Here is a 15,301-nt window from a genome sequence, read left to right on the forward strand (position 1 = left end):
TGCTATATAAATAAAGTTTTACTTACTTACTTTCGCTGTGCGTTCATGCAGCTTGTAGAAAAAGTTTATTGTGGAAGAAGGTGGAGAAAAGGTGGAGCTGGAAATCAGCTGGAAACAATCAAAAGAAATTCAAAGTAGATGCAGCAACGTGTCAAGTTAACCATGTGTTAGCTGCTGTTAGCTGCTGCACTGTGTACAGTAGTAACCAGGCCTCCACCAGCTGTGGTGACGTGAGGAAGAGACACAGGAAGTGAAATTAACAGGGTAAGTAAACAGATGGAACATAATAAAGGGACAAACAAATATATAAAAATGATTTCAGGAAAAACTCAGCAAACTAAAAATATGCAGAATATCTCCAGATGTGTGGACGCGAGCAGCCTGAAGGCTGTGCTGCAAGTGTGTGAGACCTGGAGGCGTCAGAGAGGACCTGTGTGCAGGTGTTTGACTTCTTCCACGCTAAAAAAACCCACCTCACAGCAACAGGCACGAGTCAGCGCCTGATGAACAGGAGCTGAGTCAGGAGGATGTTTAGAGCTTTTACTCTGAAAGAGCTTCAGTGGTTTTTGTTTGTTTGTTTGCTTGTTTGTGTCTCACTGTCTCTCACTGACGTCACTAGATGACCATAACACATCAAGAGTAGAACAGACCACGCCCCCTTCCTGGATAAAAAGATCTTCGTCAATCACGTCACAGTCTGGCTTCGTTCTAGAATCGTTCGGCGGCGCTTTGACGTGTCGGAGCTTTTAAAGAGCTGAGAGCAGCTCGGCGTCTTCACGCTGAGCTGTCCTGTTTTGGTGCTTTGGAGCATTCCCGGCCTCCTCTATGGGCTCAAAATGTGATCATAAATATTTTGTACTTGTAAATCAGGATTTGTATGTGTAAAAAAGAATTTGTGTGTGGACTTAGCCAAAAAAACACCTGCAAGTTACAAGTACGAATTTTGGCCCTATTTTTCTTCCTTTCATCTGATTGGTCAATGTCATGCAGTGTTGGGGAGTAACGGAATACATGTACCGCCGTTACGTATTCAGAATACAAAATATGAGTAACTGTATTCCGTTACAGTTACCGTTTAAAAAGGTGGTATTCAGAATACAGTTACTTTGTTGAAATAAATGGAATACACGGCGGTACTTCCCTGTTTCATATTGTCATGGTCAGGATTGTTTGGGTTTGTTTGACAGCTACGTTCTGTTGTTCCAGGCGGCAGCGTTACGGTTGCCATGGTTACAGGGTGACGCGCTCTCTCTGCGTGTTTCCTGGGTGAGAGAGCGCTTTTTGTTGTTGTTGTTGTGCTAAGCTAAAAGGCAGAATGCTACAGGCATAGCTCTAAAGCATGTAGCCTGATGGGCAGTGTAGTCCGTGCGGCAGGGAGAATGGACTACCATACCCGTTATGTGTCTGTGAGCGAGGGAGGAGAGAAAGGAAAAGTCCGAGCTGTCACGGAGCAAAACGGGAGCTGGAAGCATGTAAATATAATAATAACCACTGCAGCCAAGAAGAGTGCCTGAGGAGCCCATTTGTAAGTAAGCTATTAAGACTCAACTGTACACTGTGTTCGTGTTTTCCTCTCCGGGAAAAATAAGTTCCGTTGGAGAAGCCTTTCAACGCCTCTCTCTGTCTCCGCAAGCAAAGTTGACCCAGACAACAAAGTAAAGCTAGTTTTCGGCTACCAGCCCGACACGAACCCGACGTATTAGCCAGAGGTCCCTTTACTACGTTTCGAGCCGCGGACCTTCAGTAACAGTAATAAATCACAGCAATAGGACATTCATGTAGTTGTAAACAGCATGATAATATATTAAGTACTCCAAAGTATTCAGAATACGTTACTCTCATTGAGTAACGTAACGGAATACGTTACAGAATACATTTTGGGGCATGTATTCAGTATTCTGTAGTGGAATACATTTTAAAAGTAACCTTCCCAACACTGATGTCATGTCAGTCACAAATGTAACAATCCAATCAGAGAACAGATGGGTTTGGCTGTCGGGGGGGCGCTTTTTTGAACTGCAGGTCCTTGAAGGGTAATACAGTTTGAAGCTGGAGGATCTCTATATAAATATCCGATAGCAGCTAGGTCCGCTAACTTTCAGCAGCTGTTGAAAGGATAAAGTTGTGGTATGTCAGTGGTTAGAAATACCATTATTACTTTAGGATTAGTTTAACACAAAGTCAGGGCTGACCCGGGACCATTGCTGTGAGTCACAGTGCGCAGCATAAAGGTCCTTTCACAGCACAGCATGTGCTGCTAATGCTAACTGCTAACTAAAAGCAAAGGATCCAGAATTTGTTGCGCTGGCTGCTGAGCTCTGTGGGTTTCTGCAGCAGCTCTACCTGTACTAGATGCACCTGCTCCTTGTCGTTTCCATCTCTGACTTTATGTCCTCTACAAGAGTTTCTGTTGTTTTTGCTGGTTCTTCAAATGTTCAATAAAAACATGTATGCTAATTCATAACGAAGAAAGCTTTGTAACTATCCCCACTAGTGAAGACTGTGTCATTTCCACAACACTGCTTCCCCCCCGCGGTCCGCAGCGCTGTTGAAAAGGCTGTGGAAGTCCCTGTATTAAACACGTAGACCCAGTGTTGCCAACTCCTCAGTAAGGAAAATCGCTATTGGCTGTCCTAAAAGTCGCTAGAAGTCGCTAAATGACGTCATCACCTAATTTGCATAATTGGTCACGCTAATATAATTGTAACCTATGTTGTTGGAGAGAGAAATAACATCGTGGAAGAGACATAAAGTGAGTAAAAAACATCCTAAATGCATTTAGAGTTTATTTAGAACTACAAATTAAATTTCTTTTAGCAATTATTGTTTTTTTTAATGTCACAATTCCAACCCTGCTCCTTTACCCGGGCTTGGACCGGCAAAAGTGACCCGAAATAGGCACTCTGGTGGAGTTACTTTTTGTGTGTGTGTTTATAAGTAGTTTTAAACCTTGTGATCCACAAAACAGCATAACAGTAAAAGATTAAAAGAAGAACTGACTGCGTTACAGCACCCGCTGCTTGTTGAGAGTAAAAGCGATACGCGCTTTCACGTCTTTTTTTAGCGACTTTTTATAGAAAAAAAGTCGCTAGGGGGTCTGAAAACTCGCTAAATATAGCAACAAAGTCGCTGAGTTGGCAACACTGCGTAGACCTGTGACACAAAAATCACCAAACTCGGACGACCACAGACTGTTTTCCTTCGTGGTGATGAAGGAAAACGCTGGGCTGGCATGTAAAAGGGCATTTATTCCCTTCAAGGACCTGCAGTTCAAAAAAAGCGCCCCTCCCACAGCCAAACCCATCTGTCCTCTGATTGGATTGTTACATTTGTGATTGACATGACATTGACCAATCAGATGAAAGGAAGAAAAGTAGGGTCAAAATTCGTACTTGTAACTTGCAGGTGTTTTTTTGGCTAAGTCCACACACAAATTCTTTTTACACATACAAATCCTGATTTACAAGTACAAAATATTTATGACCACATTTTGAGCCCATACTCCTCCTTGTATCCACAGACATGTTTTTAACCTGGAGTTTATTGACTACGAAGGTCAAACTCACTTTTAGCTTCATCAGGTCTTTGCTACAGAAAGTTTTGACTTTGTCCTAGAATCGTTTAACCCTCTGGGTCCTCTGAAGGGTCCTGTGATGTGTGAGGATATTCTGTCGGGCCTTTTCTTCTAAAGGTCGTCTTTGTGGGCCCCTTACAGCCGCCGTCCGCTGCCTGGCGAATGACCTCATACCACAAAGTCGATGTCAAGTTTCTGACGGTCGTGCAGTTCATGATTTTTGTAGCCTAGCGTGTTGTGCCACTGCAGCTGGGTGCTAACACGATGACTCCTATAACAGGAACCATGAACTTTCCACCAACTAATTATATGTTTGTTGGGGGGGTCCAGTCACGCTCTCTGCCCTTCTGCTTGGCACACCCCTGATCTGTTGAAGTTTTCTTTGATGTAAACTTTAGAAATATTTTTTGTAGTGTGTAGTTATTGTAGTAATATTTGGTAGTTGTGGCCTGATTGAACTGCGTGAACTGTGCCTGTGTTATCGTGTTATCATCACATGACTGTGACGAACACAGGCCAGCACCAGGTCAGGTGGTTAGCACCTGGCAGCAGGAAGGCCCCGGGTTTGAATGCAAAGACAGGCTCATTAGCTTAACTGGTGAGTCTAAATTGACTGTAGGTGTGAGTGTGAACAGCTGGCTCTATGGTGACATGTGCAGGGTAACCCCACCTCTCGCTCTATTACAGCCCCGCCCCGTTGAATTGGATAGGCGTGGATGGATTAGGTTTCATTACTGCCCGGTGCCATCCAGTGGTACAAGGCCCCCCTTTTCTTGGCATACGCCGAATCTGGCGAAGCTCTGTCTGATGGAAAGTTAACCCCCACAGTCCAACCGGGCACACCAAAAGAACAAACCCAGGTGCTTATACAGCGAACCCAGTGTAGAGAAGATGTAGCTAAGAATATACTCAGCTTCATCCAGAGGTGTGACCGTGTGACCACGGTCGTTTACCCCATAAATATATTTGATATGTAAATAATAAAATGCATGAACAGTTTGTGAAAGTCTCAGTTTAATGTTTCAGATTATAAACTGGTGATGAACTCTCTCCATGCTGGGACACCTCAGATTCCTGTCTGCTTCCCACAGACTGAACCTGGAAACACGTGAAATATCTACAACTCGTGGAAAATCCCTCATCGGGAAGTGAAACGTTTGTTGGACACGACGTACAAACTCTCACAGGTATTCTCACCTGGCGGAGATTTCAGTTTCATTTATGGACATATTCTCATAATCCAACTTATTTAAGCTCCCAGTTACATGTTGTTGTATTTAACTTGAGCTGCTGTAACAAGAGAAGATAAATCACACTCATCAGCCACTTTATTAGGTACACCTTGCCAGTACAGGGTTGGACCCCGTTTCCTCCCTCAGAGCTTTAACTCTTCATGGCTCAGATGGGACGAGGTTCTGGAAGCATTCCTCAGACACTCTGGTCCGTGTTGGAATGACATCATCACAGAGTTACTGCAGATTTGTCGACTGCATCCATGACATGTGGTAACTGTGGAGGCCATTGGAGGGCAGTGAACTTGTCACGGACGTGCCAAGAAACCATCCCGCCCTCCCAACAGAGAGATCCTGGATGTTGTGGCTGATATTGATCTGCTGCTGTTGCTCATCTGCTTCAGGTGTGATGTGTTCAGAGATGCTCTTCTGCATATCTTTGTTCTAGTGAGTTATATAAGTTCTAAGGTCATTCTCCTCTGATCTGTGGCACCAACAAAGCATTTTCTCCCAGAGATCTGCTGCTCACTCCATATTTTCTCCTTTTCACTCTGTTAACTCAGCAGCTGTACCTAATAAAGTGGGCAGTGAGTGTAAATATAAAGCTTCAGTTCATAGAGGGGTACTGCCACCTGTTGGTAGGAAAATATCAGTCGTGTTGTTTCTGTGTTTTGAAATGTTTCTACTGTAAAAACAGTGACGGGAATATTTCTGTCACTGACATATTTCCACAGATTTTCCCTCAGGATGCAATGAAGTGTTGGAGCGTTCAGCACTCGTCAATCCTTCTGTGCGATGTTTGAACTTCATTCCTCGTATTTTAGTGTTTTCTGATCGTGGTGGAGGCGGGCTTCCACGTAATCTGTGGCTCTGCAGGAACACGCGGCGGCTCGAGCTGCGGAAACAAACTCGAGGTTCAGGTGAAGGTGAGGCATTAATGAAGTGGTGACTTCATTAATGCCTGGTGTACAAACTGGACCAAGGACAGTTTTTTAGGTTAGACTCGGGTGAATTCACCAACTCTGCAACAGCACAAAGGCCTCTGTGTGGCTGACCTTTGACCTTCACATATTAGCTGTTTTACCTCTACAGAAATGAAATCAGAACCAGGGCTGCTGATCTGTAGCACCAAATATTCATCAAGCACTAAAAATTTGAAAAACCCTTCGTGACCACGCGTCTCGTTTGAAACGTGACCTTTAGGAGAACGAGGAGCTGTCGGCCAAGTTCAGGGTTCACATCCGGACACGTGTCTGTGGTTCAGGCACCAAAAGCACTTTGGTTAAAGGGTCAGTGTGGTCCAATCAGCCGGCCGGATTGTGGAGCTGCGGCTCGTTTGGAGGCGGAGATTCGTTCTGTTACTTTGGGATGCTGTTAGCCTAGCTTAGCATACAGTCTGAAAGCTCATGCTCCTTCCTGTTTCCGCACCGTGTCCACAAAAGCAAGTGGCGTGAGCTGAGGCGGGGCTAACAGCATCTCAGAACTTTCCTTTAAGGCAGATTTAACCGAGCGCGTCCTCTGAAGTCCTTCTAATATCTGAGGCTGAACACACACTGGTTTCACTGGTTACTCGCTGACTTTTGTCCACACTGGTTTCCCCAGCATGGGCCTCCCTCTCTCGCCTCTTTCAGAGACTCTCATTGGTCGAGGAGGTCCCGGCCTCCCTCAGCCCGGCTGGCTGCAGCTCGTGCTTCTTCATGTGCTTCCTGAAGACTCGGGCTCCGCTCAGGTTCTTCTGGCAGATGTCGCAGAAGTACGGCCGAGCCTCCGAGTGCACATCCACGTGGTAGGTGAGCTCGAGGGCGCGGCTGAAGCTCTTGCTGCACAGCGGGCACTGGTAGCGGACGCCCGAGTGCGTCAGCTGGTGCTCTTTGAGCGAGCTGCGCTGCTTGAAGGTCTTGGGGCAGACGGGGCACTGGTACGGCCGGGCGTCGGTGTGCAGACGCTGGTGCCTGCGCAGCGCGCTGGAGAAGGTGAAGCTCTTGCTGCAGATGCTGCAGGTGTAGGGTCTCTCTCCCGTGTGGATCCTCTGGTGCTCCGTCATGTGGACGTGCTGGATGAAGCTCTTCCTGCAGGTGGGGCACTGAAAGGGACGCTCACCCGAGTGGATCCGCAGGTGCTTCTGCAGCGCCGACGCTTTGAAGCAGTCACGCCCGCAGACGGGGCAGCAGTGCCGCGATTTCCCATCAGCCCCGCTGTCGGCCTGTGGGTTCGGGGGTCCGCGAGGACTTGTGGGCCCATCGCAATCTAAGAATCCATCAGGGTGTAAAGGTACATCAGGGTCTGTGGGTCCGTCAGGGTCTGTCAGAGACATCAGAGAGAACTCAGAGAAACAGCGACTGCTGCTGAGCAGAGTACCTGCTGCCCTCACAGAACCCGTCGGGAACAATCAATAACAAATTAATTAAAGATAAAGACTCACTGCCGGGCGCTGGCCTCCAGTCCTCTTCCTCACCATCAGAGTTTATCAGTCCGCTCACGTCTGGCTCTTTACGCTCCTCACTCTTGCCCCGCCCCTCGGTGGGGCGGAGTTTGATGACAGAGGGCTCGACTCTGGTGAAAACACCTGCGGAGGTCTGTAGAAGTAGAAAAAGACAGGAGGAAATTAAACTACAGTTAAATGTTAGCGTGATCATGTCTCCAAATAAATGAAACTAATTTAAAATAACTGTGACGTGATGTGAATGACGAGCACGCTGGTTCGCACAGAGGACCGGAGCGTGCGTCCTGGACTATCGGTGAGGCTTTTGTGCGACGGAGGGAACGATCGCAGCTTTTCATTTACAGCTGCTGCGTTCTGTGCTGACCCCATTCTGCAGCTCAGACCTGCACACAGGTCAAAGTTCACCTGAGACCAGCTGTTTTCTTACCTGCTCATTCACACCTTCATCCACCTCCTTCTTCTTCTTCTTCATCCCCACCTCCACCTTCCCGCTCTCGATCTTCATGTTGAACCAGAACACCTGAAAGATGCATAAAATCTGATCTGAGTGCAGTTTCTATTTCGCGCCTTCAGTCTAACGCACGCTCAGATGAAAGAGGTTTGAACTCTGGGCGTCACCTTGTCAGCGGGGTTGGCGATGAGCCCGTCCCTGATGTGTGTCCTCATGTGCTGGCGCAGCAGGCAGGGCTTCAGGAAGCTCCGCGGGCAGATGCTGCAGGCGTGCGGCTTGTCGGCCATGTGGGTCTTCCTGTGCACTCGCAGGGTGGCCGCGCTGCTGAGGATCTTGGCGCATACCGGGCAGCGGTGTGGCTTCTCCGAGTCGTGGACCTTGGCGTGCTCCAAGAGCGCCGACATCCCCGGGAAGCTCCTCCCACAGCTGAGGCAGCCGTGGGAGGAGCTTCCCTTCGCAGTATCGGTGCTCCTGCCTGAGGACGAACAGGAGGAGACAGTGAAGGACCTGCTTAACTCAGCTGTTCATGTCACCTGGTACTGTGTCGTTAAAGCTCGCTTCAGTGTAAACCTGAACTCCACGGTTCCTTCAGCCTCTTCCCACCCACACAGATTTACCCACTGCCACAGCCCACCCGAATGACACTGACCAGTGTGAGCCTTCCTCTGAGAGCAACTTGTTCCAGTTTGTAAAACACAACAATAATCTTTAGTCACTTTAAAGGTCACATCATTTTTCTTATTTTGGTCCCTCATCCAGAATTCGTCACAATCACCAGACATAACAACCCTCTGCAAACGTTCTTCATCTCGTCCTCCACAGCTGGGAGAAGTTTCAGACCTCACTGCTCTCTACGCCTCCAAACATCTTTCATGCCGCAGTAAATTTCACTCACACAGCTCAGCTGGAATCCAACCACACTGCCTAACGCCCGAGTCCTCACCAGCTAATCTGCCTGCTGTAGGAAACGCAGGAGGAGGCCAACATCCAGACCGACGTCGAGGAAAGGTTTTATCTGAGATGTTCACAGAGGTGACGGATGTTCAGGGATAAGGTTTACACTCTGGAGTCATTTCAATGAAAAACTGCTTTGTCGGAGCGTAACGGGCCGACCCGTCGAGCTCTCGTCTGAAACAAGGAGCTGGAGTTTCTCACCGGTCGCCGAGTCTCCGTCTGCGTTCGCGACGTTCCCGTTCTCCAGCTTCATCCCGCTGAGCGATTCACTCGGTTTCTGGAACAGAGCACAGATCTGAGGTCAGTTTACCTGCATCAGCTGTGAGCAGGTCAGTTTATGAAGCTGCGCTAACCTTCATCGAGGACTCAAAATAATCCTCTTACGTTCTGCACTTATTTTAAATTTCTGCATGTTTCTGAAGTTGGGGCTGACTGCTCACCGGCTGGTCCGAAGACTGTGATTGGTCGTCAGCGGCGGCGGCGCTGCACTCCTCCCTGCTGTGGATCTCCTGATGCTTCCTCAGCACTCTGAGCACGGAGAAGCGCTTCATGCAGATGTCGCACTGGTACGGCCTCTCTCCGGTGTGAGAGCGCATGTGCTCCTTCAGCCGCGACGCTCGGCCAAACTCTCGGCCACAGACGCCGCAGGTGAACTGCTGCGCCCTCTGGTGGAGCTCCCGGTGCTGCAGCAGCTTCTCCACAGATGAGAAGTCCTTCTGACACAGGAAGCAGTGAAGATTCATCTCCCCCTGAGGTTTCAGACAGACGGAGAACAAGCTGAAGCTTCACCTTTTAGCTCAAACCAACTCACACCAAAAGCTTTACATCTTTACACGGCAACTGCAGGGAGGAAGAACTCCCTTTAAGCAGGAAGACAGAACCAGGCTCGGGAAGAGAAACCAAAGAATAAACAGAGGTAATGCTGATAGCGTCCCAGAGTGTCTGTATGAGTGCAGACGAGACATATTCAGCCAGTATCTCGCCCACTTTGTGTGTCTTAAAATAAAGTCCTGAGATTTAAATCACAGACACGGGGTCAGATGGGCGTCGACTACGATGATGACTCCGACCTCAGGCTGGAGTTGAAGAGTTTAAAAAAATACAAAGACAAAATGATCCCTGAGAGGAACCAGGAGAGGAGAGGGGACCCAGTTTGCTGTGTCCCAACGCTCTGCTGTCAGGTTAACACCTGGTGTTCGACATCTGGTTCTCCAGCTGTGGGGAGACACATTACTGTTTGACTTCACATGGGAATTGACGTTTCCTCAGGGAACGTCAGCCGTCATTCTCTCACTCCAACCAGTCGCAGCAGATGGCCCCGCCCCTCCCTGAGCCTGGTTCTGCCGGAGGTTTCTTCCTGTTAAAAGGGAGTTTTTCCTTCCCACTGTCGCCAAGGTGCTTGCTCATAGGGGGTCATATGATTGTTGGGTTTTTCTCTGTATGTATTGTTGTAGAGTCTACCTTACAATATAAAGCTCCTCGAGGCGACTGTTGTTGTGATTTGGTGCTGTGTAAATAACATTGAATTGGATGGCTGTGAGCTCCACCTACAAACTGCTCCTCCAAGCAGTTCATGTGGACCGAATGGTCCAAATGAACTCCCACCTCTTTTCCCAGGAGGTCAGGCATGACACTGAGTGAAACTAAGATGGGTGAATTTCATCTGAATTCACTGAAACTGAGCTTGAATCTGATTTTATTGCTTATGACAGACAGAAACTGTGAGGAGCGCCTCGTGATCCTGAGCCAGAAACAGCCCATCACAGCGAGCCTCTCGCCTACAGCACAAAAGGAAAATGTGACACGTCTGAACAAACTGTTCACAAAAACCAATCACTCCTTCCAAACTCTTCCTGCAGTCACGTGACCACACCTGTGTAACACTCACCTCTCCGTGAGCACCTTCGACTTTGACCACCTGGATCTGCTCGGCGTGCTTCTGCAGGTGTTTCCTCAGCAGGCCCGGCCTGTTGAAGCTCTTGCCGCACAGCGAGCAGCGGTGTGGCTGCTGCCCCGTGTGCAGCCTCACGTGATCCCTGAAGGACGACGCCGTGGAGAAAACCTTCTCGCAGATGGAGCAGGAGTACAGGTTTTGGCCAGTGTGGGTTTTCTGGTGGTCAACGAGCCCCGTCCTGGAGGCAAAGCTCTTGGGGCACAGCGAGCAGAGGAACGGCCTCTCTCCGGTGTGAGTGCGCTCGTGCTGGACGAGGTGGCGCCGCTGGACAAATCCTCTCCCGCACACCGAGCAGCAGTGGGGCTTCTCTGCGGCGTGCCCGAGGCGGTGACGCCGCAGGCAGCTGAGCTGGGCGTAGCTGATGCCGCAGTCGGGGCAGGAATACGGCTTCTCTCCGGTGTGAACCCGCTGGTGGACCGCCACGTTTATCTTCTTTGTGAAGCGTTTGCCGCACAGCGAGCAGCTGTACGGCTTCTCGCCGGTGTGGGCCGTCATGTGATCGACCAGGCGGGAGGGACGCGAAAACTCCCGGCCGCATACCGAGCAGCGGTGGCAGCGCTTTGACCGGTGAGCGCTGTCTGAAGCCGGTTGATCTGGTACAGAGAGACCTGGAACGACGCCCGCTCCTGCAGGACACAAACACATACATGATCATTAAAACCACGTTTTAAAGGATTTCCTTTAATCATGTGAAAAACAGACAGAAGAAGAAGTGGAGGGGGACGCTGGGGTTTCTGAATCGTCCGTGCTGGGCAGATGCTCCTCCTGCAGAGCTTTGTGATTCAGCCTTGGCCTGATATCAGCGCTCCTCCCTGACGTAACTCCGCTCTGACACTAAAATAATCCAACGATGGTCCCTAACCTTTAGCAGGGAGCTGCTGACAGTCCTCTCCTGTTTCCTCAGGCTCCTCCTTCACTCCATTCATCTCCTCATGCTCTCCTCCTCCTCAGTGTTGATGCGTCTCCTTCAGGCCTCTGAAATAAACAATCATACACAAACCTCCTGCTAATGGTGAAAGCAGCACAGAGTTAGTGGGTGTTAGTGTGCAGACATACCTGAAGCCTGGTTCGTTTCCTCTGAGCAGAGCCGCATGAAGCCGTCGTCGCCCTGCTGGAGTGAATCCTCACACTGAGACAGAAGCAAACATTAATCAACCTTAAACGTTGGTCAGCGTGCTGTCGGCGCACCGATGAGCTAACGTAGCTCACCATCATCAAGAGGCTTCTCTCATTTCTCTGTCCTTAAAAGCCCAACCAGCAGTGCACACTACAGCACTGTGCAAAGTCTTGAGCCACTGCTCTGTTCTTTATATCTTACTTTCAGGGAGCCATCTCCACTGTGGAGGAGTTTAAGTATCTCGGGGTCTTGTTCACGACTGACGGGAGAAGGGAGCGGGAGATCGACAGACGGATTGGTGCAGCGGCTGCAGTGATGCGGACGCTGTACCGGTCTGTTGTGGTGAAAAGCGAGCTGAGTGTGAAAGGGAAGCTTTCAATTTACCGGTCGATCTACGCCCCTACCCTCACCTGTGGTCACGAGCTGTGGGGAGTGACCAAAAGAACAAGATCGCAGAGACAAGCGGCGGAAATGGACTTCCTCCGAAGGGTGGCTGGCCTCTCCCTTAGGGTGAGAAGTTCAGCCATCCGGGAGGGGCTCAGAGTAGAGCCGCTGCTCCTCCACATTGAAAGGAGCATTTGAGGTGGTTCGGGCATCTGACAAGGACGGCTCCTGGGCGAGGTTTTCCGGGCATGTTCCACCGGGAGGAGGCCCCGGGACAGACCCAGGACACCCTGGAGGGATTATATCTCTCACCTGGCCTGGGGACGCCTTGGTGTTCCCCCGGATAAGCTGGAGGAGGTGGCTGGGGAGAGGGAGGTCTGGGCTTCTCTGCTTGGGCTGCTGCCCCCGCGACCCGGCCCCGGATAAGTGGAACAAAATGGATGGATTCAGGGAGCCAGACGTCCTTCAATAAAGTTCCTCTTTGGACATTTTCAGTCTTCATGCTTGACCATTTTCAGAGGAACATTTTTGTGTTTGTTGAGACACTTAACTGAGACACTTAATTGTACAATATAAAGCGCCTTGAGGCGACTTTTGTTGTGATTTGGCGCTATATAAATAAAATTGAATTGAATTGAATTGAATTGAATTAACTGTAACCTCCAAAGTCACTCCAACATAGGCTCATAACACACAAGTTAACAAAGACCTCATAGTAAACTCTAGACATAAAAACACATCATTTCTTTATTGAAACTATGAAAAATGCCAAAGATATTTGGCAGATTTCTGCACCAACACGCTGATTCCAGGCGAGCTGCTGAAAACATGACATCAGCATGGTGTGCAGCGTGTCCTTAAAGATCTGCGGAAAGTGGACAAGTGAAGGACAGAAGGAGAAGTTCTAGACCTAAAACCATCTGCAGCAGATGAACGCCATCTTGAAGACCCGACGCAGGATCTGAGAGATGATCTGAACCTTCAGCTGATCCATCTATAGTCTCAGTGGAAAGACGGCTGTCAATAAACCGTTGTTAAAAAGGGAAACAAGGAGAATTTAACATTTTTGGTTGAAATCATGGTCAGTATGTGCAAGGTCAGGAGGAGGTCCAACAGTGAGTCTGCAGCCATCTGTGAGACATGGTGGAGGCTCTGTCGTGGTTTCAGCTGCATGTCAGCGAACGGTGTTGGAGAGCTTTGATCAAACTGATCAATTATGAACTCAAAGTACCACCATCAGAGTTTGATCCACCATGCAGGAACATCTAGAAACATCTGATTGGCAGCAGCTTCATTTTTCTGCATGATAATGATCCCAGACACACTGCCAGTGCAGTGAAAGCACACCTGGATAGAAACACACACAGTGGATCACCACAGGCGGTTTTAGACTCAGATAAGTTGTGGGATAAAGTACTGAACAGTTGTGACCAAAGTGATGCTGCCACACAGTCGACAAAGGAAGCCGAGCTCGACTCCACGAGCACTGCATGCTGCCCTCTGTTGGTCAGAGGGAGCTATGCTGTGATAAAGAAACACATCGGTGCATTTGTAAGAATACTGTTATTATAATGTTACAGGCTACTGTGTGCCAATGCTAGAGGATGAAAGATTACTGAACAGAAAGTTTCACGCTGTAAAAAAGTCACTTTATAACAAAATAAATACATAAGAACAAAAATATCTTTTGTACAAAAAAAGAGAAATGTTACTGTACAAAAATTTAACTTTGTTTAAAGGTGCATCGACCACATGAACAGTATGTTTGAAATTCATTTGTATGGTTTATTTTTAAATGTTCAATTAATTTTGTTTGTGCTCCAAATAAATTAGATGCTGCCCTCTGTTCTTGTTCTGAGCCCCATGAAAAACCTGACCCCCAGGTGTGGAACCGTCACTGTGGAACACCATGAGTCACGGATGGTCCTCCCCAGAGCCCGGACCCCTGAAGCAGTGTGGGATCATCCTGACAGGGAACAGAAAACATCCAAAGCAGCAGCTGGAGAACTGCTGCTAAGGGTCCTCACAGGAAGCTGCCTGAGAGGGTTCAGTCTATGTTTGCACATATTTCACATTTTCGTCACAGAAAATAAAGAAATGAGAGGTGGCTCAAGACTTTTGCACAGTGCTGTGTGTCTTTGTCTGCTCTCACTGTTTATTTCTTCGTCCTTTACCGCACTGTGAGCATTAAAGTGTGTGTTAGGAGCTTCCCGATCACACAGAGAGCAGCTCGGAGCTCACGCTGATGGTTTTTGGTGCTTTAACTCGGAGCATCAAACGGACAGCCAGCTAGCCCATCAGCTAGCCTCAGAGCTAGTCCGCTATGTTAACGTAAAGCGTTCAGAGAGAAGCCCGGAGCTTCAAACACACCAGTCCGTACAGACCGGGCAAAGAAACGCCCGAGAAAGGATCTAAACCCGACGGTGTTACAGGAGCATCCCTGACAGCAGAGCGGCTGACGCTTAGCTTTGAGTGCGGCTAGCGCATGCTAACGCTAATTAGCTGTGATGGAGGCGGAGTGCCGGTTTATAGGCTTCACAGCCGCCTTCGGCGAGCTAACCCGCAGGTGTACGGATGGAGCTCTCACCTGTCTGTCAGGAGCATTCACACCTACTCCAGGAGAACAGAAAAACCAGAGAATTAAAAAAAAAAAAAAAAATGAAGAGTCAGACAGCAGGTGAGTCCCACCTGAACCTCACTCAGTGCTGCCGCCGCTGGCCGGACGGTGAACTACAACAACACTGCAGCGGGAGGCGGGCGTCCGCGTGCGTTCATGCACACATCAGGTGAGACAAAAGGAGCCTACGTCATCATACTTCACCTCAGCCTCACCAACATCTGCAGCAGCTTCACGGTCACCTTTGACCTCTGCAGGAGAGACTGCAACAACCTGGAGGTAACTCACCTGGAACTCATGGACAGGTTATCACACAGATCAATCTAAGGACTATTTTATTTTATTCTTCCTTCCACATGAAGGCAAACTGAATATTTTGGGGTATCTTCATCCTTATGAATTTATTTGGACTCACATCACGGCGAATGATTGAAATCTGCCACCGCGCCACAAATAAGACCTCACAGTTAAACTTCACACCTCAGCGTCAGTGTGGCCTTCAGAGTAAACTGTGTGAGTACATCTCAAAGATGAGGAGGAACCTGCAAATGCCAAAACTGTGTGCACCAAATTTC

At 48.7% G+C, this 15,301-nt stretch overlaps 1 protein-coding gene and 1 long non-coding RNA gene across 3 annotated transcripts; one reads left to right on the forward strand and one right to left on the reverse strand.

Moving 5' to 3' along the window:
• The first annotated feature begins 1,493 nt into the window (after positions 1-1,493).
• Positions 1,494-4,724, forward strand: LOC120442692. Its single transcript, XR_005614867.1, has 3 exons — positions 1,494-1,525; positions 4,262-4,434; positions 4,601-4,724. It is a non-coding gene; the product is annotated as an uncharacterized LOC120442692 (long non-coding RNA).
• LOC116330542 (endothelial zinc finger protein induced by tumor necrosis factor alpha-like) lies at positions 4,571-15,298 on the reverse strand. Of its 2 annotated transcripts, XM_039619725.1 has the most exons (11): positions 14,697-15,298; positions 11,665-11,737; positions 11,471-11,583; positions 10,543-11,234; positions 9,095-9,403; positions 8,856-8,931; positions 8,644-8,715; positions 7,868-8,175; positions 7,677-7,769; positions 7,229-7,382; positions 4,571-7,107 (listed from the first exon to the last, which is right to left on the reverse strand). In XM_039619725.1, the coding sequence occupies exons 3-11, from the start codon at positions 11,532-11,534 to the stop codon at positions 6,434-6,436; spliced, it is 2,442 nt and encodes an 813-aa protein (XP_039475659.1). In that variant the 5' UTR covers positions 11,535-11,583; positions 11,665-11,737; positions 14,697-15,298; the 3' UTR covers positions 4,571-6,433. The 2 variants fall into 2 exon arrangements, with proteins under 2 accessions (XP_039475659.1, XP_031608746.1); XM_031752886.2 differs by lacking the exon at positions 8,644-8,715.
• Between the last annotated feature and the right edge of the window lie 3 nt (positions 15,299-15,301).

The sequence above is a fragment of the Oreochromis aureus genome, linkage group 11 (genome assembly GCF_013358895.1).
Source record: "Oreochromis aureus strain Israel breed Guangdong linkage group 11, ZZ_aureus, whole genome shotgun sequence".
Taxonomy (NCBI): domain Eukaryota; kingdom Metazoa; phylum Chordata; class Actinopteri; order Cichliformes; family Cichlidae; genus Oreochromis; species Oreochromis aureus.